The 20,092-nt window shown below is 37.6% G+C and overlaps 3 protein-coding genes across 5 annotated transcripts; 1 reads left to right on the top strand and 2 right to left on the bottom strand.

Annotated features, from left to right (window-relative positions):
* Positions 1-462: 462 nt before the first annotated feature.
* Positions 463-4,842, top strand: LOC122302283 (cold-responsive protein kinase 1-like). Its single transcript, XM_043113467.1, has 8 exons — positions 463-995; positions 2,040-2,437; positions 2,554-2,673; positions 2,988-3,115; positions 3,371-3,584; positions 3,680-3,911; positions 4,109-4,259; positions 4,379-4,842. Exons 1-8 carry the CDS (start codon positions 625-627, stop codon positions 4,691-4,693), a joined length of 1,929 nt encoding a protein of 642 aa, XP_042969401.1. The 5' UTR covers positions 463-624; the 3' UTR covers positions 4,694-4,842.
* A 405-nt stretch (positions 4,843-5,247) lies between these two features.
* LOC122302284 (beta-catenin-like protein 1) lies at positions 5,248-9,846 on the bottom strand. Of its 3 annotated transcripts, none has more exons than XM_043113468.1 (8): positions 8,734-9,846; positions 8,144-8,228; positions 7,723-7,819; positions 7,200-7,263; positions 7,047-7,103; positions 5,992-6,029; positions 5,804-5,885; positions 5,248-5,491 (listed from the first exon to the last, which is right to left on the bottom strand). In XM_043113468.1, exons 1-8 carry the CDS (start codon positions 9,844-9,846, stop codon positions 5,402-5,404), a joined length of 1,626 nt encoding a protein of 541 aa, XP_042969402.1. In that variant the 3' UTR covers positions 5,248-5,401. The 3 variants fall into 3 exon arrangements, with proteins under 3 accessions (XP_042969402.1, XP_042969403.1, XP_042969404.1); XM_043113469.1 differs by having other exon boundaries at positions 5,434-5,570; XM_043113470.1 differs by lacking the exons at positions 5,248-5,491; positions 5,804-5,885 and having other exon boundaries at positions 5,995-6,625.
* Positions 9,847-13,601: 3,755 nt separating this feature from the next.
* LOC122302282 (zinc finger protein CONSTANS-LIKE 2-like) lies at positions 13,602-15,833 on the bottom strand. The gene is made up of 2 exons (XM_043113466.1): positions 14,981-15,833; positions 13,602-14,201 (listed from the first exon to the last, which is right to left on the bottom strand). The coding sequence occupies exons 1-2, from the start codon at positions 15,740-15,742 to the stop codon at positions 13,842-13,844; spliced, it is 1,122 nt and encodes a 373-aa protein (XP_042969400.1). The 5' UTR covers positions 15,743-15,833; the 3' UTR covers positions 13,602-13,841.
* Positions 15,834-20,092: the final 4,259 nt, after the last annotated feature.

The following is a 20,092-nucleotide window of genomic DNA, read 5'->3' as shown; positions in this document are numbered from 1 at the left end:
TTATGCAAGTGTCACACATTCATTTTGAAAGAGAGTGGAACTCATTATTAAAAAATTAATTTTTTTATATAAATTTTATATTTATTTAATTTGTTTTAAAATAAATATGCGACACTTATATAATTTATAACTGTATCTAATATTATTTATATAATACATTAAAAATTATGGAACGATGACTTTGAATTTTGAAATTTTGTAATTTCTATGTTGACTAATGTACCAGTGAACTTATATTAGAACCCATTCAAAAGGTTTAATTAATATCGAATACAAAAGTGGAAAAAAAAATTCAGAAGAGGAGAGCAGTAGTTGTGGACTTGGACCTGGTCCTACAGACTTGCCGAACTCATGCAGCGACTTACGAAGTCTTGTAGAGACGTGGCCCACGCGTACTGGTTCGTGGAGGAGTTATTTTATTCATTTTAGTTCCCATCAGTCGCATTTGAAGTCCGATTGAACTTATCCATCCTATTTCCCGCCCACAGAATTAATGATTCTATTTTTAGACTAATAATTCGTTTCAACTATTATTAAAGCGACCCAGTTCGTTCGAAGCCGATATATTATAATTCAGGCACATCAACGGAAGATATTCTTGTGAACGTCCCACATAGAAAGACCATGCACTTGGTATTGATAATTACCGCAACATGGTACTGGTGGTGTTTGAGAGTGGGCGTCGTTGCAGACCCGGAGATCAATCTGTTGAACAAGGGCTGCAGCTCCTACAACGTGTCCAACGTCTCGGGTTTCAATACTAACCTGAACGCGACGTTCTCGGAGCTAAGAGCACAGTTGAACAACGGCAGCAACAAATACTTCGCGACTGCACAACAAGTGAGAGGCTCGAGCCCGGCCTACGCCATGGTGCAGTGCAGGAACTACCTCTCCACTGCAGACTGCATTGCTTGTTTCACCGCAGCCGAGTCTCAAATCCGCAACTGCTCTGCTGCCAACGGTGCTCGTGTCATCTACGACGGTTGCTTCCTCAGGTACGAACTCTACTTACCTTATTCAACTGGGCGCGCATGATGATTAGGTGTCCGTGTAACTAATGAATAATGATCAAGAATTTTGTATGTATCTTCTCAGTTGGTAGCATTATTTTAAGGTATGCAGTCCTTAATTGTCAACCAATAGGCCCGAACCTACAGATAAATATTCCACCGTGCCGCCGGTGTTGACTTTAAACAAGCCGGCTGTCCCTGTAATTAACCATGTGCAAATTATATATATATGTAAATTATATTACCATATTAATTAATTATAAACTAAAAAAATGGATGCCCAATCCAACACGACGCTTTTAATTATTGTTATCAGTAGCAGAGAATTCATTGCTGGCCAACTAGCTTGTAGTTTGAACCAAATGAAACAAATAAAAGAGACAAGTAATAAAGAGTACCACAAGATTGTCATTCTCTGATCTTCGCTGGCCTTGGATCTATTTTCTACACATGCCTGCCTAATTTTGTCATTAGCGTTTTTAAATGATTTCATTAGTAATAAAATTAATATGAAGTACTCCCTCTTTTGATCGATCCATGTCGGAATCATTTCCCTATTAATTAAAGCACTAATTACCATGTAACCCATAAACTACTTCCAACTTCCTGATCATTAAATCAGTCAAATTATTCACACACGTCTGCATGCATGCCCATTTGCACACTTGTTTTTGTAGAAAATTTACCACTTAAGACATCAGTCCTATTGGCATATCTTTGCACTTTCAGTTTAACCTTAATATTTAGAATAAGCTGATAAAGGTTTTGTGATGGTCATATTGTGTGTGTACCGTGTACGTGTGTGTGTGTGTGTGTGTGTGTGTGTGTGTGTGAGAGAGAGAGAGAGAGAGAGAGAGAGAGAGAGAGAGAACTGATCAGGCTTCCTGTACTTGGTAGTTAAACCAATATTGTTTTTAAAATCCTATGTTAACACACAGCCAACTTTCGCTTCGGGGTAGTAGCTAGAAACCATTATGGAGTTGGTGCATCAACAGAGATGTTTGATGTTCGATGCTACAATATTTTCAGGTACGAGAGCGCCAGCTTCTATGACCAGACCACAACGCCTGGTAGCGAAGGGATTTGTGACAATCAGACGGCATCCCAAGCCACCTATTTTACTACAGCTGTGGAAGCATTGTTATTGGATCTCCAAGTTGCAACTCCCAAGATAAATGGTTTCTTTGCTGCGAGTAAGAAGGAAGTGGCGGTTGTTGGTGGTACTGTGTATGGTGTGGCACAGTGTGTGGAAACAGCTAGTGAGACAACTTGCCTGGATTGCTTGAAACTTGCTTACACCAATGCACAGATATGTCTTCCTGGTAAAAATGCTAGGGCAGTTGATGCTGGGTGTTTCCTTAGGTACTCGGACTCCGCCTTCTTTGCTGAGAACCAAACAACTAACATCAGTCCTTTCCTTGGAAATGGTGGGTCTTTGTAATTAGCCAATATATCATTTTTTTCTCGCATATTGTTGGGCCATGATGTTATCTTCAAACATCTCGTTGTCGTAATTGTTCATGCCCCTTATTTTCAATCACAGGAAGTTCGAGTAAGAAGAAAGTCATTATTGGAGGAGTAGTTGGAGGTGTAGGTGCTCTTCTCATTATAGCTTTGTTAGTCTGGTTTTCACTGTCAAGAAGGCCCAAGGCAGCTTTTAGAGGTAAAGCTACCTGAGCACTGTGATTTGCAAGTAATATTTTGACATCATACAATGAAGTTATTGACTGTAAGTAAATATTCTTAATACGCAATCGACCATTTTACCATCAAAGTACGATACACTTGGAAGGAATAAAGTGCAATTATTCTGTCTATTTCGAAAACCATGTCTTCTGCTTCTTCACTCTAAGCTTTTGTCATTTTCTTTTCATCTATGATAATAATTAATTTTGGATGCACGCTGCTCATTTATCAGTAATTATTACAAGTTTTCTGCATTTACGAGACGATTGTAATTGCTTCCCTCCATAGCAGGTGACATATTAGGAGCAACTGAACTGCGAGGTCCGATGAATTACAAGTTCAAGGACTTGAAATCGGCAACAAAGAATTTTAGTGAAAAAAACAAACTTGGAGAAGGAGGATTTGGTGACGTATACAAGGTAAAATTAAGAAAACAAAAATCGTACTCATCTTGCATCACTCTTCTATGAGTTTACTCCCTCTTCCTCATCTATTTCTTAATCTTGTGAAACTATGGTCGTGCATTATGAAAAGGCATCGATGTTCTCTTTACACCTCCATTTACTATTTTAATAGTTATCAGATCTTTATCTACATTTAGTATTGCATTTAATCCTCTACTAGTTGTATGCTGACGACTTTTCCTTGCTTTTTACCTTTACATCATTGACTAGGGAACTCTGAAAAATGGGAAGATAGTTGCTGTCAAGAAACTAGATATAGGGAAATCCTCGAGGGCAAAGGCAGATTTCGAGAGTGAAGTGAAGCTTATAAGTAATGTTCATCATCGAAATCTGATCCGTCTTCTTGGGTGTTGTAGCAAAGGACCAGAACAACTTCTTGTCTATGAATACATGGCAAACAGTAGTCTGGATAAGTTCTTATTTGGTAACTTCTGCTCAACTCTTTGATCTTTAGAAACCTTGAAACTGTGATTGAATTTCTTAGAACTTAATCTCGACATTGTTAACTGTGGGATACAGGGGAAAGACGAGGATCTCTCAATTGGAAACAGAGACATGATATAATCCTGGGCACAGCCAGGGGTCTTGCTTATCTACACGAGGAATTTCACGTATGTATCATACATAGAGATATAAAAACCAGCAACATTCTTCTGGATGATGATTTCCAGCCCAAGATTGCAGACTTTGGGTTAGCAAGACTTCTACCAGAGGATCAAAGTCATCTCAGCACCAGATTTGCAGGGACGTTGTAAGTCAGCTCACTCCTATTCCTTCGCAGTTTAGACAACTTTGTATGAATTGTATGATGACTTTATTATGGTTATAAGTGTAATGGCCTAGGATAGCTGGTATTCCAAACTCTGCGATCACTTCTTGCTTTTTTTTTTTTTTTTTCGTTCTTTACGATTACTAAATAGTAACTGATATGATCTGAAAATCCATCAGAGGATATACGGCCCCCGAGTATGCAATCCATGGTCAGCTATCAGAAAAGGTAGATACCTACAGCTTTGGCGTCGTCGTCCTTGAAATTATATGCGGCCGAAAAAGCAGCGAAATAAAGAAAGAAAATGATGGGGAATACCTCCTTTCACGGGTAATGTCCAAAATCAATTGGGTTCTACTTGCTTGATACGCACACTTCACTTTTTGTTTTCAATTCAAATGCTCAAATTCACCAATTCATTATTTATTTTGTTTTCACGGTGCAAATAGGCATGGAATCTGCACGAGAATGGCAAGCATTTGGACTTGGTTGACGATTCCTTAGACCCAAACGATTATACAGCAGAAGAAGTGAAAAAAATAATAGAGATAGCCCTGATGTGCACTCAGTCATCGGCTGCACAGAGGCCCTCAATGTCTGAAATAGTTGTTTTACTGAAAAGCAAGGGGTCAATGGAGCACCCGCCACCAGCTATGCCTGCCTACGTTGATTCTGATAAGAAAATCCGAGGAGACACATCCACTTCAACTGCATCCTCCACAACAAATGCCACCGCCTCTTTCTCTCAGTTCTCAGGTCGCTAATGTATATGGCTATCTGAAATTCTCAAGTGTGACTTCTATGTTTAGACTTTATTAGTATTCCTTGTTTACAGTATATATAAACTCTTCTGTGCGTTGGACATGGCCCTTTCAAAATAAAGGGGTTACATAATCACATTGCAGTTATGATATATGGTTCCTGTCATCTCACCAACTAATTAGCACCTATTTACCCAAAGCAAGCTAAACACGGTACTAAATCATTCAAAGCGGATGGAATTATTACGCACATATACATATCTATAAAAATTTAAAATATTCATTACATTAAACGATTTAATATAATCAAAATTCTATTTATAATCATTTTTGTATACTCTTATATGCACTCTATTGATATAATTGACTGCGTATTAAAAATAATTGATACAGCCAATCATATATCAATGGAGTGCAAAAGGAGTACGCAAAATTGACTGTACGTAGCATTACTCCTGGTCAAGAGTCATAGAAAATCACGATTTTGGCACCAACTAAAAATATATTCTTGAATCTTGAGAGAAGGAAAAAAAAATGTTGTCCCCAACAAAATTAGCTTCAGAGAATAGAAGTTCATAAAAATATTACCTTGAATGTAAACGGTGGAACATTTTACAATGAAACAAACATGTCTCTCAATCTCTCATAGTCTCATTACCTTCGGCAGAACTACCTTCAGTTTGGCACAAGTTTAGCCTACAACCTTAGAAATCAAAAGGCTGAAATAAACCTTTGAATTTTTCCTTGTGCTCGTTCTTTCTCTTCTGGTCCATCCAAATCACCAATATTGTCATGAAATTCCTGGAAGCCCACAAGGCATGCCAGCATCATAAGACAGGAGTACCAAACATAATCAGGTGAATGCTAAAACACAGAGGACCTAGGGGCAAAAATTGGTTGAAAATGGTGTTATATAATTCTGAAAGCTTACTCATTTGAATCTTTAATTGGTATACAAAAAGAAAAATTTCAACAAAATCACAATTTTACATATCATATATCAACTATCATAGCAAAAATGGGAATTTGAATAGGACCTACAAAGACAGTGTCACAAATCTTAGGCCGAACTGACACAGTTGGAGTGAAAAGCAGCCTGAATGATATACACACCTGAAGTATATCCTTGACGTCCTTCCGAGCAAGCTTTTGCTGCTTTAGTAGTAATTCAATTCTGGCTCTCATTTGAGGGTGCCTGCACTTACAGATATTAACTTAACTGATGGAATAAGACCACACAAAAAAAAAAAAAAAAAAAGGAATAAACACACAGTATCTAAATCTAGGACACAAATGCTTACTCAGAGCACCAAAGATGACCCAGGATTACGGCAATTAACTGCAGAATCATAGGTAAAGAGGTCAAACCAAAAAATGCAAATGAAGAACTTGAAAGCAATTTCATGGGGATCACCTGTAGCATTTTATGGGGAGATTGGTGACAAATATTGTATTGCCATTGTGTTCAATTCATATTAAGAGGATCCTTGCTCATTCTTTAACATTAAAAATGGATACAAATAAGTTTACAGAACTGGAAATGATTCAAATTGCCGGTCCCAAACAATTCTTAGTATTTATTTCAATAAAAGTGCATGCAGCGAAACCCTTGTACACAGAATATATACAAAAAAAATAAACCCATCAATAATTAGAAGAACAAATTCCATAAATTTAGAAATATTAGAAAAACGAGAGATTATGCAACTTTAACATGTATAAAGTGACTTGACCAGCACAGTGTTTAGCTTTATCCATATGATCTTCTACAATTCAAATTGCTTAAACATCTAACAAACTGCTCTACAGCAAGCTAAATTTTCTCCTTTTTTCTATTAAATTATCATGGTAACCTACCTGAACCTAAACCCACCTCTCACCCTCTTCTTCCAGGTAACTCTGATTAATTGGAATAGTATTAGTTGATTGAGAAATCTGCAAGGGGAAACCAATTGGCCTTGGAAATTTCTCATTTGCTAAACAGTCTTTTCTCCTTATCCTGATAACCCATCCATGGAATTACAGTTTAGATTTAATGGACTCAAATATTTGCCAAACATAATTGGAATCAGGGTCACCATACAATTAAAACTTTTGTTTGAACTAAAAGTACCTATTTTCAGACATTTGAATTAATTGCCTTTACAGCTATTAATGGAAAAAACATGTCCTCTGTTTTCTCCTCAGTGTTTTTTACTGGCAACCTGGCAATGCTTGATGGATCCCCAACAAAATAAAAGAAAACCCAGTGATTGAATAAGGTATCACGATTTTGATCGTTACGTTAGCCTATACTTGAGTCCAAAAAACCTGTTTTGATGGTTAAAACTGACAGGTAATCAAAACAAAACCTAACCTGAAGGGTATAAAGTCCAGATTCTAGCCTTCGATTGTACTTCTCTTCTTCATTCATCTGCAAATGGAAGAAAAATGAACCTTAATTCTTATGGAAAGTGAAGTTATTCCAAATGGCATACAGAAATCAAAAACAGAGCAGATAGAAAATAACCTCTAAATCATCAAGTTCAAGACTGTCCAGCCGGTCAGTCTCTGTTCTGACTCTATCAGAATATCTGACAATTCAACATTCTTGAAATGAGAATATAAGCCTTTGAATGCAGTTTCCAAATTATTTTTGTTCCTTTTATTGGGCAATCAATCTCTGGAATCATTCTCATCATAGCAAAAGGATTGGGCTCCAATTAATGATTATCAATAATAAGATTGATGGAATTTGAAGATAATGGCTCTCAAAGAGGTCTTTCTAACTTATAACAAGGCAAGTACAGCGTTATGCCATTCCACATATGAAGTGTGTCACAATTGATAGAAAACACCAATGCTACGAACTCCATGGTATTAGTTGGCATTGGTTGTGAAGGTCGGGGTGGATGCATAAGCAGTCACTAATTTTTTATGAAAATTATCAGTTTAAAGGTCCTTATTGAGAGCCTGATCATCAAATTCCATACAATCCCAGGTCTATTCCTGATCATTTAATAGGAGAAGGGAAAAAAAATGAGCCAGCCCACCTCATATAGAGTTCCATAAGCCGGTCTATTTTTTCACACTCACTTTCCACAAACTTACTTAACAATCTTTCCCTTCTAGAACCCCTCAAGATTCCACCTGGAATGGCAAGATAGAGCAAGGTCAGATGACATTTATCATCACTAACATTGCAGTATCGGCCAGTAAAAAGGATGAATATGAAAAGTAGGATCCTAGCATATTTCAATATTGTGAGCTTATGCAGATCCCATTCAAAGGGGAAAAAAACGTTATGTAGATCCAAGAAGCATGTATCCCAAAAGGGTATGTAACTGATAAAAACGTATGTCCAAGAAAATGTCTAACCAATAAATATCTCGTCGCCAATTATTTAGAAGGGAAGGAGATGCCATTCGGTCTGAAGATCATTAGCAGGTATATACAACTTCACTTCCTACTTACCAAATAATGATGCAATCAGTGACACAATGCGCTCTTCTAACTCTTCTTGGTATCGCTCTTTCTTGTTCTTCTTACTCATGGGTATCTAAATAATAAAAGATAAAGCATGTTAATGTTATGACCAAAAAGAAAATGTTAAAGCAAAAACTAAACAGAATGCAGATCTACTGCATCATGAAACAAAAAAGCCCAATCCCTCCACATCACTTGCTCCACAAACACGAACCGTATAGTGGATGCAGATTAGAAATGCATTGTGCAAAATAAGGTCTAAAGTGGATGTCTTAGCGTGGAAGAGACAATAGGATGTCCTAGTGCTTCATGGGAAGCATAACGCTTTGCTTGGAAGAGACAAGAAGCAAGTAACCATGCCTAATGAAGATTGGGAAGAGACTTGGATTGAGTACCTCAAGTCCAGGGTAAAATGCTTTATTATAAAAATCGCTTAGTGTAAACACAATGTCCAAAATAAAATCATAATATAAAAGATACCATGTTGGTATACCAACTTCAGCCAAAATACTTAATTCTTTTCTGGTTGAGAAAAGGGATAAAAGTATAAAAACTAAATAGTTGTAAGAATGCTTTACCTTACCCATAAAAGCAGCAAACGCAGTCTTCAAGCCCAGAACATCCACAAAACGTTCACAGGCAGGCGGGTACTTGGTCATTGCAAAATCGAGTGCCCTTATGGCCGACCCATAAGCCGACTTCTTCTGCTTCATAATGATAATCATCAATTCCACACCTTCAGCCTTAACAAACCTCTCCTTGTTTTCCAACGGCATCAGCAAACAACACAAACAATCGAACAAGTTTTCTAGCATCTCCTCCTCGTCAGAAGTTTTGGGGTCCTTGGACTTGTACATAGCTACCGCCTGAAGCACCACATCCACACCGTTCATCTGCCCCACTCTCTTCTGGTTGGCCGTGCTGCTCTGCAACAGAATCGCCAATATTTCCGAGGCGTACTGCTTGTTGGAATCGAACTCCCTTACCTTGATCCTCCCCAGCAGCCACTTGAGCAGCTTCGTCCTCTCGCAGACCAACTCCGCCACCGGTGGTTTCACCTCAATCAGGTTCTCTATGGTGGCGAGAGTGCTGTAGACGGCGGCCATCTCGTCGGGATCCGCGGCTTCGCCAGTATCGGACAACCTGTGCAGATTCTGGACGAGAAGCTCGAGCACGTTGTTCTCAACGAGCGCGTCGACGAGGATCCGCGCGTGCTCTTCGTTGTTCTCGTCGTCGTCATCGTTGTCGGGATCGGTCAAGTCCTGGAGCAATTGGACGACGTCGATGGCGATATCGGTGTTGTCGTGGGCAAGGAGGTTGAGAATGGAGGGAATGGCGTTGAGATTGACGAGGTCTGGGTAGAGCTCGGGGCCACCGGCGAGGATCTTGAGCTTGTGGAGCTCCTCGTGGAGTTCGAGCTCGGAGTCGGCGAAGCGATCGGGCTGGTTGGGGTACTTGAGGCGGGCCTCGATGTTTTCCTTGAGGCGGCGCTCGAAGGAGAGAACCAGTCGCTTCACGGTCCTTAGGTCGAGCACTTCGACTGCGTGTTGAGATTTCTCCAGTGCCTCGAGGAGAGAGAGGTCCAGGTTGCTGCTGACGCCATTGGAGGAACCCGGAGGAGGTAATAAGACGTCGTTTTCGTCGGTTCGTTGGCGTTTGGAGGACGGCCTCGAAGCGTTAGCAACTTCCATTTTCGCGTATTTGCCTTCTCCACTCTTGTTCAGTTTAAAACCCTTTTATCACCCCATCCCCTTTTTCCTCCTCCACTCTGTCCAGTTCGCATATGCGGGTTTATTACAAGGCACGTTGGGTCTACTTTACGAAAGGTCTTAAGAGACTCTAAAAGGAATGAATAAAGGGCCCATTGGAATTTGCCATTAGCTGTATAATAGGTATGGGAACATGGGTGGACCTGATTCATGCCGGCCCAGTTTCTTACCTAATGCTGTAAAGCCTGGTTGAGAAAAGTAGTGAGCCGGACACTCTCTCAGCGACAAATAAACCAAGTTATAGCTACTAGCTTCCTTCTTCCTCAAAGGCTAAGCCCTCTTGATCTGTTGTTATATTTTTCGAATAATGTTACATAAAATTTTTGATATTATTAAGAAAGCTTTTTCTTTTTTTTTTTTTGGCCTAAGCTAGGGGAGCTTTGTTTCACCAGCTGATGCACCAATTCTTGCACTTTTTTAATATCGTCAATATATATATATATTTCATGCTCATTCACTGCATAAACAAACCATTTTCATTTTTATCGAGTTTGATAATTAGACATATTAATATCTTCAATTTAAGCATAATAGAAAATTTGTAACATATTTCTCCTTCCTGACTTTTGAGCTCTTTTAAGTTCGTGTATATATTCTTTTTCATTTTTTTAAGATTCTGGAGGCAAAATGTCGACACTTTTTAAGTTGATTAATTTTTTTCATATTTTCGTGAGCACTCAAGACTTTGAGAGCCTTCATATTCCATAGGTTTATCAAGTTTTTGTAAGAAAATAATTTGTTTTTTTTTTTATTTTTTTTTTTTAAGTTGGAGATAAGTAAAATTTCTTATTTGAAAAATGATAGTTACAGTCATACAAGTGTCGTGCAATCATAGTTGTATAAGCGTCGTGCAATCATATCGAAAAAAATGAATAAATAATATATTTAAAAAGAAATTAATTTTTTAATATGGATTCTTCTGGACGTAGCTTACTTTCATTGTTTTTGAGGTCGGGGGCCGTGACGTCTCTGGTTTCTAGAAAATTCTTCTTGTCATCCTCACACTTCACACACCACACTTATTTTAATTTTTTTTCATTTTTTCTATAATAAATATGTAGTGTGTGGATGATAAATAGAATAATTTAATTAGTTTAATAAAAATAAAATGAAATAAAAAATAAAAAAATAAAAAATAATATTTTAATATATAAAGTGTGTGGTGTGGGATGTTGTGTAGCATTCCTCGTTTCCATGCGACTCTGCCACTGATCTATAGACTAAAGTTTATGTTTTAGCAACGAGTGTTTGTGGTCGATCGATGGGACTAGAGGCCATTACGAAGAATATATGAAAGTTCATCTCTGTTGGCGTTAATGCCTTTGAAATAAGAATCTGTCCAAAAGATTGAAGGAAAAAGCACCGATGCTCAACCTATGACAAAGCAGAAATTGATGTTTTGAGGGCCCCGGCGGGATCAGATTGGAGCTCATGTGGAAGGCATTACCATTCTTGGATGATATTCTGCAGCAAAATAGAGGATGTCAAGCTCTGGCGCTACCCAACAACAATAACCTGGAAGAATATCTCCACTTTCCATGGTTGAACCTTGTTCTCCCATATCCTTACCTCCATAAAAAGTGCAAAGTGAAGTTCACTTTTCTCAGAAAGTGCAAAGTGAATCACTCTACTTTGAGAACCTACCTTTCACACTTGAATACCTCCATGATCTTTGCTTCTCTTTCCACTAGATTCCAAAATAGTCTTCTTCTACTCAAGACACCAATTGCAATTGGTAAACAGACAAAACCTTGACAGATCATCTATTCTCATCTGTTCATGACCATGTCGGAAACGTGTCCATCATTCAATATCAGATGAAATCGTGGCATTTAGAATGATGTTAAAACTTTTTTTTATTTAATTAGTGAATAAAGATTATCATGGAACCAATACTGTAGATAGAAAGAACTACCGGACGTATTATATTCTCAACTCTGTTTTAGGGCTAGGGGTCCTTGCCATGAAAATACATTATATATGTATATATAATGTTGTAAAAGAAACGATTTTATCTAATATTGAATGATGGACCTTCACTCATGAGTATAAGTAGCATTTAGCTCTTTTGTAAATGCGCAAGTACCTTCACTCATGAGATGTGACAATGGCACTGGACCCTTTGTTTGAGCTTTTAGCTCTTTTGTAAATGCGCAAGTTCTTTCATCTCGAAAACGAGCATTCAGATGAAGAATATGGAGACCAATCTCAGTCCTCTGCTGAGTACATCCAAAAACTGGAGGCATAATTTCACATTCAATAAATGAGAATCCCAGTCTCGATGCTTCCTGAGTGGAGAAAGAGAACCGATTCCTGTACCTGACAAATGATTTTGCAGAATGGACATTCCTACGATCAGTGAGGTGTAAAGTGAACATGCTCCGCTGGATTTTGTTGACGTGAATTTGCATGCAACAGGAGTCAAGTGTTTGAGCCACGAACTGATAATCTCCACGAAATCACCGTCTTTAATCCTTTGTAGGCTTTAACTTTCCTCTCCTTTCATCACAGGTTTGCTCGCTTGATTGCGAAAATGTGATCTCATTTCCTAAGAGCTCTTGATGTATCATACGAAATATGTTCTCTAAGAGGAGGGTGGGAAATCTCTCTCTCTCTCTCTCTCTCTCTCTCTCTCTGGTAGGTAAAAGAGCAGCCGATCATTCTGCTGGATGAAGCTCGCATTATGGAGATGAATATATATGAATTAGCCCGTCTTCAAGAAAGAATGTATATTTTGCTCAGAGGCTCAGCAAAAGAGCAATGACTTTCTATATATTCTATCCTACCTAACTATTAGGCAAGGCAACTGCAAAGAAGAAAGTAAGTATTTTGAAAAACCCGTGTCAATTTAAGAAGGCATGATGATTCCCAAGTCCAACGAGAAAATAAAGAAATTGAAGTAGATAATTCACTTGCGCCAATGAAAAAGATGAAAGATTATCGTGTATTAAAATGGTATCATGTCCTTAGAATGATGACAAAGTTCGCTTAAAAAGTTAGGTCAGTTCACTATATGGCGTCGTATGATTGAAGAATCTTAAGCAGAATTTCACAGCAGGCAGGATGTTCTCATAGAGGCTGATGAGACAATCTCCTTAAACCTAATTTGCCTTGTAGACATAGCACCACACATACTTCTTGTCTTTGACCTAGTATTTAATTTTTGGTTATCCCACTTTTGTAGCTGACATGGATGAGTTGTTCAAAGCTGAGAGTTGAACTTTTGTTTTCTTATTTTTTAAGCAATATGTGATTATGTTCCATGATTCGCTCACTATGATTAGTACCTTCTCCTAATCCACCAACTTTCTAACAGCTGAAAACTCTTGACAGTTTCTACCTCCATTTGGTTCTTTCTGTTTTTTCATGAGACTATGATTTCCACCATAACCTATCATAGATCAGGAATCTTCAGCCACTAGAGCACAAAAATAGCTGGAGCCAATTGATAGCACAGAGATGGTAAAAGTGCCACGGGCCCATTGAAAGCCAGCAAGCTCTCCAAAGCTTGAATAAACATTGTAGCATACAAGCAGCTATGGAGAGTATTAGTTACATTCAAGCATGTGGATGAAATCTGTATAAACCCCTGTTTTCTTATAGTTACCTCTTAGGATTATGCTTTCTTCTTCCCTCAAAGTACAAATATGAAGTCCAATAAAAAGATAAGAAAGAAATTGAAGGGGGAATCTTGACTGCAAGGAATTCATTGTGAAATGAGAAATTTACATGCATTTACAAGACAGGGTGCCATGAGGAGGAGAAGTATACAAAATGACTGTATCTCATTAACTTAGACCAATTAGATTAGGAGAATACATATCAGTACAAGAGCTTTAGTAAATAAGTGGTACAACTCTCATCTGAAGAGGTTTTTTTTTTTTGTTCTTTTTCTTTTTCTTCTTCTCTCACTAGTCTCAGAATGATGGCACAATTCCATATCCAGTTTCTGCCATTAGTGTGGTGGAGAACATCCGGTCCACTTCAACTTCTATATCCGTCCTCTTAGCAAAACGGCCCTTGATCCGGGGTCTGGTCTCTGCGTATGCCTTCCTAGAAGCATACCGGATTGTTTTCTCAAACTTCCTTGTCTTCTTTTTCTCTCTGTATCTTAGGACCCTTGCTTCCCTGTCCAGTGGGGTAAGTTGGTGTGTCATCAGGAGAGGAGGTCCAGAGAAAAGGTCAATTGTCCCTTTGGGAGTTCTTGGGTGTGAGATTGAGATATCGATCATCGTTGATTCTGGTACAACGCCAACATCCATAGATGAAACAGAGACCTGTTTACATAATCACAGAATTACCAGTTAGCATGGGGTGATAAAGTGAAAGAATAACTTTGAAACGTCCGTTAGAGTTTAATTGTTTAAGTCATTCGTAAGTGAGCCAAGAAGAATTTTGAGTGCAATTTACTCGTCAAATTCGACATATAAACTAAGCTCCCACCCAACTTTATGACTTGGAACGAAAGGGAAAGAGAACAAAAAGTACCGAAACGTTTATGCTACCAGATTCCATCCTTTAAAGGATAAATGTCAAGAAAAGAGCAAAAGAGCCAATAAAGAGAAAATCTGAAAAGATTCCTCTAAGATTTTAACTTGTAGAAGCAGGGCACATAGCCATTCGTATACTACCCTCTAGCTCAGCAAGTCGACATGAGAGTTGCTCTGTCCAGCTCAGTAACCCAATTCCGAACTCATAGTAGAGCCGTCAAATTATATTAGAAAACATACGAAAACTTTGTTCATGAAGAGGAGAACTTGATGTGATTGGACTTTATTATAGATCTTCAAATGTTAAAAATGAAAAAAACTCGAAAAAATGACTTAGAAAAGGTGGACGACATGAAACCCAAGACTCTAAAGCTGTATAAGAATGGTTACAGGAGCATGTTGTCATACACAGACTCGTCAGAACCAAATATATATTTATATATAAATATATATATATTATTATATTCAATTAATGGACCTAAAATGATCGGACTTCATGGAAATTCAGAAGCTGCAGAACAAAAAAAGTTTGCACCGACTTATATACGTGGCAAAGAGAACCTTACACTGTGACTACTGGAACCATGGTAACTGTATGTAGATTTTGAGGACTCAAAATCCAGTCCCAACTGAAAATCCTGTTGTTGCGGCTGGTGATGCAGCTGAGCCTTCATATCTCCATTCTGAACGGGCACAACACTGTCACCCCCATAGCTCTTCTGGGGAACAGCGTAATGTTGTTGCTGGTGGTGGTTGTACTGATCTTCGAACTGATTCTGATCAGCACACGAGTTGTACTCCACAAAGTCCACATACTCGTCAACTTCCCCACCAAACAGGAACCCATTGTTCTGATTGTAGTTATTCTTCACGGGATTGAGCAACAACCACGATGCTGCCTCATCTTCATCCTCTTCGTCAATGGTCTCGTCCCCATCATCATGGGCTAAAAACCCGTCTACGGGGTCAGCAGCAGGTGGGCCGGGTAAGCACCCGGAGATGGGGAGGATTGGGACACGGTGGTGGCGGCCTGCGAGTGGGTTCGCGGAGTGGATGTCGGCATCGCAGGCGGTGCAGAGAGACGCGGCGTCGGCTTTGCATATGAAAGCCGCCGGGGCGCGCTCGCACGCCTCGCAGACCCACACACGCTCGTGGCGGGACGCAACGAGGTTCGCGGCGTGGATGCGGGCGTCGCACCCGGTGCACAGGTAGGCCGAGTCGGCCCGGCAATACACTGTGCACGCCGCCGACCTGCACGTGTCGCATACACGTGCCCAGTTGTTGCCACCACCGCCATCACCACCATTACTAATCTCCTCCTTCATCATATCTCTCTCTTATCTTTTTTCTCTCAGTGGCTCTCAGTTTTTGAGCATTTGTGAGTGAACTGTGAAGTGTGAACAGAGTGAATGAAGTGGGTGCGGTACCAACTTACCGTAGGCAAAGGGAAGGACCAAGTGGGAGGGAGAAGCGAATAGGATCGACACGTGGCATCAATTTGGTGGTGGAAAAAAGTTGTTACGTCATCTATGTGATTGGGTTTGCTTTAAGTGGGCCCAAAGTAGAGTCAGAGGTTCCTCTGGGTCCCACAACTTTGGCAATGGCAGTGGCTTGTGAGATCACGAGACGAAAGCGCCTGCATCCCGATAATCTGACTGTACCTCTGTTTTTTATTAAAAAATACTGAACTTATTATAAAGTTATGTTTAATAAATATTATTATAATTTAAACTTTTATTTGACATATAATACCTTTAACAGTGCATTACATTCCAATTTCCACGCGTTGATGTAGCATAAAAAAAAATTAAAAAAAAATTTGTACAGTTATAAACTATCTTAAATTATATGATCACATTTATCTAGTCGTCAGTGTATAGTGCCAGCATAGTACTGCATAGTAACTAGTATAGTGAATGGTCGACATATGCACAGTACATAATACCAGCATAGTACTGCATAGTAACTGGCATAGTGAATGGCCGACATATGCATAATGCATAGTGCCAGCATAGTACTACATAGTAACTAGCATAGTGAATGGCCGACATATGCACAGTACATAATGCCAGCATAGTAAGCTAGCATAGTCCCCTTTGTACGCCTATATATATCGTTGAATTCTTTAAGAAATTCATAAATTTTATAACCTTTCTGACCTCTATCTCTTTCTCTCTCATTTTAAAAGTTTTATAATACTTTATGGTTCTCTCTTTTCTATAATTTCATAACACGTTATCAGCACGAAAATTCTGACGATTTTGAAGCTAGTAGTCCTCTACTTCAAGTAAGTTTTTCAATATATTTTTATATTCCTGATTTATATATGTAAAAAATGTCAAATCTTACAAAATTGAAATTCGTTGCTCTTGACATTTCTGGAAAAAATTATTTATCTTGGATCCTTGATGCTAAGATCCATCTGGATGCGATGAACCTGGGAGATACAATTAAAGAAGGAAATCAAGGATCCCTGCAGGATCGTGCTAAGGCAATGATTTTCCTTCGGCACCATCTTCATGAAGAATTAAAAACTGAGTATCTAACGGTGAAAGATCCACTTATTTTGTGGAATGATTTAAGGGAGAGATATGAACACCAAAAAACTGTAATCCTCCCAAAAGCTCATCATGATTGGATGCACCTGAGGTTGCAAGACTTCAAGAGTATTAGTGAGTATAACTCTGCACTCTTTAAAATTAGCTCGCTATTGAAATTATGTGGTGAAAAAGTCACTGATGATGACTTGTTAGAGAAGACATATACTACTTTTCATGCCTCGAATGTGCTCCTGCAGCAGCAGGATCGAGAGCGAAAGTTCAAAAAATATTCTGAACTTATATCTTGTCTTCTATTAACTGAGCAAAATAATGAGCTTTTGTTAAGAAATCACCAGCCACATCCTACTGGTTCTATATCATTCCCTGAAGTGAATGGTACTAGATTTACATCATTCCCAGAAGCGAATGGTGCATCTTTTCAAAGAAAACGAGGGCGTGGACGTGGTAGGAAAAACTATGGAAGTGGAGGTCCTAGAAGTGACCACACTAAAAGGGATAATAATATATATACACTATACCACCAGAAGTGGTTTAACTCAGAGAAGGGCAAAGGTCCCCAAAACAAATTTTTAAAGAAAGATGAAGATGGATGCCATAGATGTGATATGACTGGACATTGGGCTCGTATCTGTCGTACAGATAAGCACTTGGTTGACTTATACCAATCTTCTATAAAAGAAAAAACAAAGAAATTTGAAACAAATTTTACTGAACCATCATATGCTTTAGATTCTATAGATGAAGAAGATATTACAAGCCTTGATGTTTTTTGATTTCTTTGAGGATTCTAGTGGTAGAGTTGATCATGAAAGTGTTCATTTTTAATTAATGTATTTCCTTTATCTTATTATAAAATATTTTTATATTCTGCAATATTTTGTAGTAATGAAAGTTTTATTTATTCTTTTATACTTGTTATAAATTATTGATGATATGATTTATTTGAGAATGGAAATGGAGCATCCCTGAAGAATCGCCCTAAATCAATAATTTTATTGAGTATCTCATATGAGTGATACTTATACCAAAAACTCATTAGGATTTATGCACCTGAAGTTGCATAATTGAAATTGTGAAAAGAATATATATTTGAATGAACGTCTCGAATGTGCTCCTGAAGTAGCAATATCGAGTATGCTCCTGAAGTAGCAATATGAAATGCAAACGTTCACAATATATTCTAAATCTGTATCAGTAACTGAGCAAAATAATGAGCTTTTGATAAGAATCATTATTCACGTCTTACTAAATCTACATCATTCCCTGAAGTGAATGATAGTGAATTTATATCATTCTATTTCCTGAAGTGAAAATAATGATGTGTTTCATTCAAAGAAACTAAGAAATTAGACGTGATAATGAATATCTTTTTGGGCCAGAAGCTTGTATTGGAAAAGCTGTAAGCTTTCTCTTTGATATGATATTATACAAATTATTGAATCAAATATTATGATGCATCAAAAGGTGATATGATTCAAAATATTTGTATCTTTTTATGGTTATCTTGATCATCCAAAATCAATTACGATAAGTCGAATGATTTTCATATGGACGTCCATAAAAGAACCAGAAGATTCTTCTACTATAAAGTTTTACCACCAGAAATGAAAAGAAAAAAAAAATTTGCTTGAAGCAAATAAGATGAAATTATTCGACGTTATCTTGATTATCATATGTGAACCAGAAGTTCAGATGGTAATTAAATTTTGGATACAATAAGATAAAAATGTCTCATATTCTAGCTGTTAAAATCCCAGTAAGGATTGAAATCCCTGTAGGACAATTAAGAAATTTAGCAGTCTAAAGACATGTATAAAGGCATGTGAGACTTATCGATACAAAAGATATAGTATCTCAAAAGAGAAAGGCACAAATAATTTGGTGCTCCTGAAGAGGCCATACCCACAAAACAAGCAATAAAGTCCATCCAAATTCTCTGTATAAAATTCTCCTATATAAACTCTTGAAGAGTACCTCCTGAAGAGGTTTTTCATGAAAATGTCTTCCCTTGAAGAGGGACAGGTACCTGAAAATAACGAGATCTCGTTACATTTCATGAATAATGGAGAAATTATGGATAGAAATAAAATTGTTGTCGACAATGTATTTCCATATGAGATGGCAATTGACATTACCAGAAGTAATGATGAAAGTGAATCAAGAATCGTCAAAGAATACGACGTAAAATATTGGCCAAATTTGAAAGAAACAATTCCTGCAGAATTGATTCACTAGTAAAATATGATGCATCGGGACTTATAATCCAAACACCTAAAGAGGTGATGCTTGTTGAATGTCAGTGGGTATTTATGGAAAGGAAATAAAAATGTGATATATAAATCACGAGTCAGTTTCTCAATTCCTGCAGAATTGATATCACTAAGTAAAATGTGATAAATATGGACTTGAAGTCCAAATACCTAAAGAGGTGATTTTTGTTAAATATCAGTGGATATTTATCTATATGATATAAAAAGCATGAAACTTTTAATATGAAAATGTGATATAGAAATCACAAGTTAGTTTCTCGAAGAAACAATATTGATATGATTTTAAAGTGGTTGAAATCATATTGAGATTTTTATTAGCTTGAAAGTTACCGAGAGTTTGGATATGCATGATTAACTGCATATTTATATGGATCATTGGATCATGATATATATATGAAAATCCCTGAAGGATAGAAAATGTCTGAAGCTTCTAATATGAATACATCTGGAAATATGTATTCTATCAAGTTTCAAAGATCCTTATATGATCTAAAGCAATCCAAACGCAAATGAAAACAAGCTATTATTGCAATTTATATATATGATTTAAATGTCATTGAGGCTCCAAAAGAGCTCATAAAAACTGCACATATTTGAAATATAAATCTGAAACCCTTGCGGCTTCAAGGGGAAGATGGATGATGTTATTAGTCATGAAATACCATATTTTAATACAATTAGTATTTCAGATTCATATTATGGGTTTGATATGAAGTGTGCATTATTAAAGAAGAAATAAAAGGGAGCACATAGAACATCTACCAAAAGATAGAAACACAAATATGAATATTTGTGAAATATTATTTTATTATCTTGAAGCAAGCATTATAAAAATTTGAGACACTTT

The sequence above is a fragment of the Carya illinoinensis genome, chromosome 3 (assembly GCF_018687715.1).
Source record: "Carya illinoinensis cultivar Pawnee chromosome 3, C.illinoinensisPawnee_v1, whole genome shotgun sequence".
Classification (NCBI taxonomy): Eukaryota; Viridiplantae; Streptophyta; class Magnoliopsida; order Fagales; family Juglandaceae; genus Carya; species Carya illinoinensis.
The sequence above is the reverse complement of the archived record's forward strand: the minus strand, read 5'-3'. Positions and strand labels throughout refer to the sequence as shown.

What these genes read in the sequence shown, in the direction of transcription:
- LOC122302284 (XM_043113468.1), bottom strand. Translation starts at nt 9,846, where the DNA reads ATGGAAGTTGCTAACGCTTCGAGGCCGTCCTCCAAACGCCAACGAACC. An exon ending in CTTATGGAACTCTATATGAG is followed by an intron (nt 7,264 to 7,722) that starts GTGGGCTGGCTC and finishes TTGAATTGTCAG; the next exon opens with ATATTCTGATAGAGTCAGAA. An exon ending in GGTCATCTTTGGTGCTCTGA is followed by an intron (nt 5,886 to 5,991) that starts GTAAGCATTTGT and finishes CTGTAAGTGCAG; the next exon opens with GCACCCTCAAATGAGAGCCA.
- LOC122302283 (XM_043113467.1), top strand. Translation starts at nt 625, where the DNA reads ATGCACTTGGTATTGATAATTACCGCAACATGGTACTGGTGGTGTTTG. An exon ending in TACGACGGTTGCTTCCTCAG is followed by an intron (nt 996 to 2,039) that starts GTACGAACTCTA and finishes CAATATTTTCAG; the next exon opens with GTACGAGAGCGCCAGCTTCT. An exon ending in TCTGGATAAGTTCTTATTTG is followed by an intron (nt 3,585 to 3,679) that starts GTAACTTCTGCT and finishes TGTGGGATACAG; the next exon opens with GGGAAAGACGAGGATCTCTC.
- LOC122302282 (XM_043113466.1), bottom strand. Translation starts at nt 15,742, where the DNA reads ATGATGAAGGAGGAGATTAGTAATGGTGGTGATGGCGGTGGTGGCAAC. An exon ending in ATGGTTCCAGTAGTCACAGT is followed by an intron (nt 14,202 to 14,980) that starts GTAAGGTTCTCT and finishes TTATGTAAACAG; the next exon opens with GTCTCTGTTTCATCTATGGA.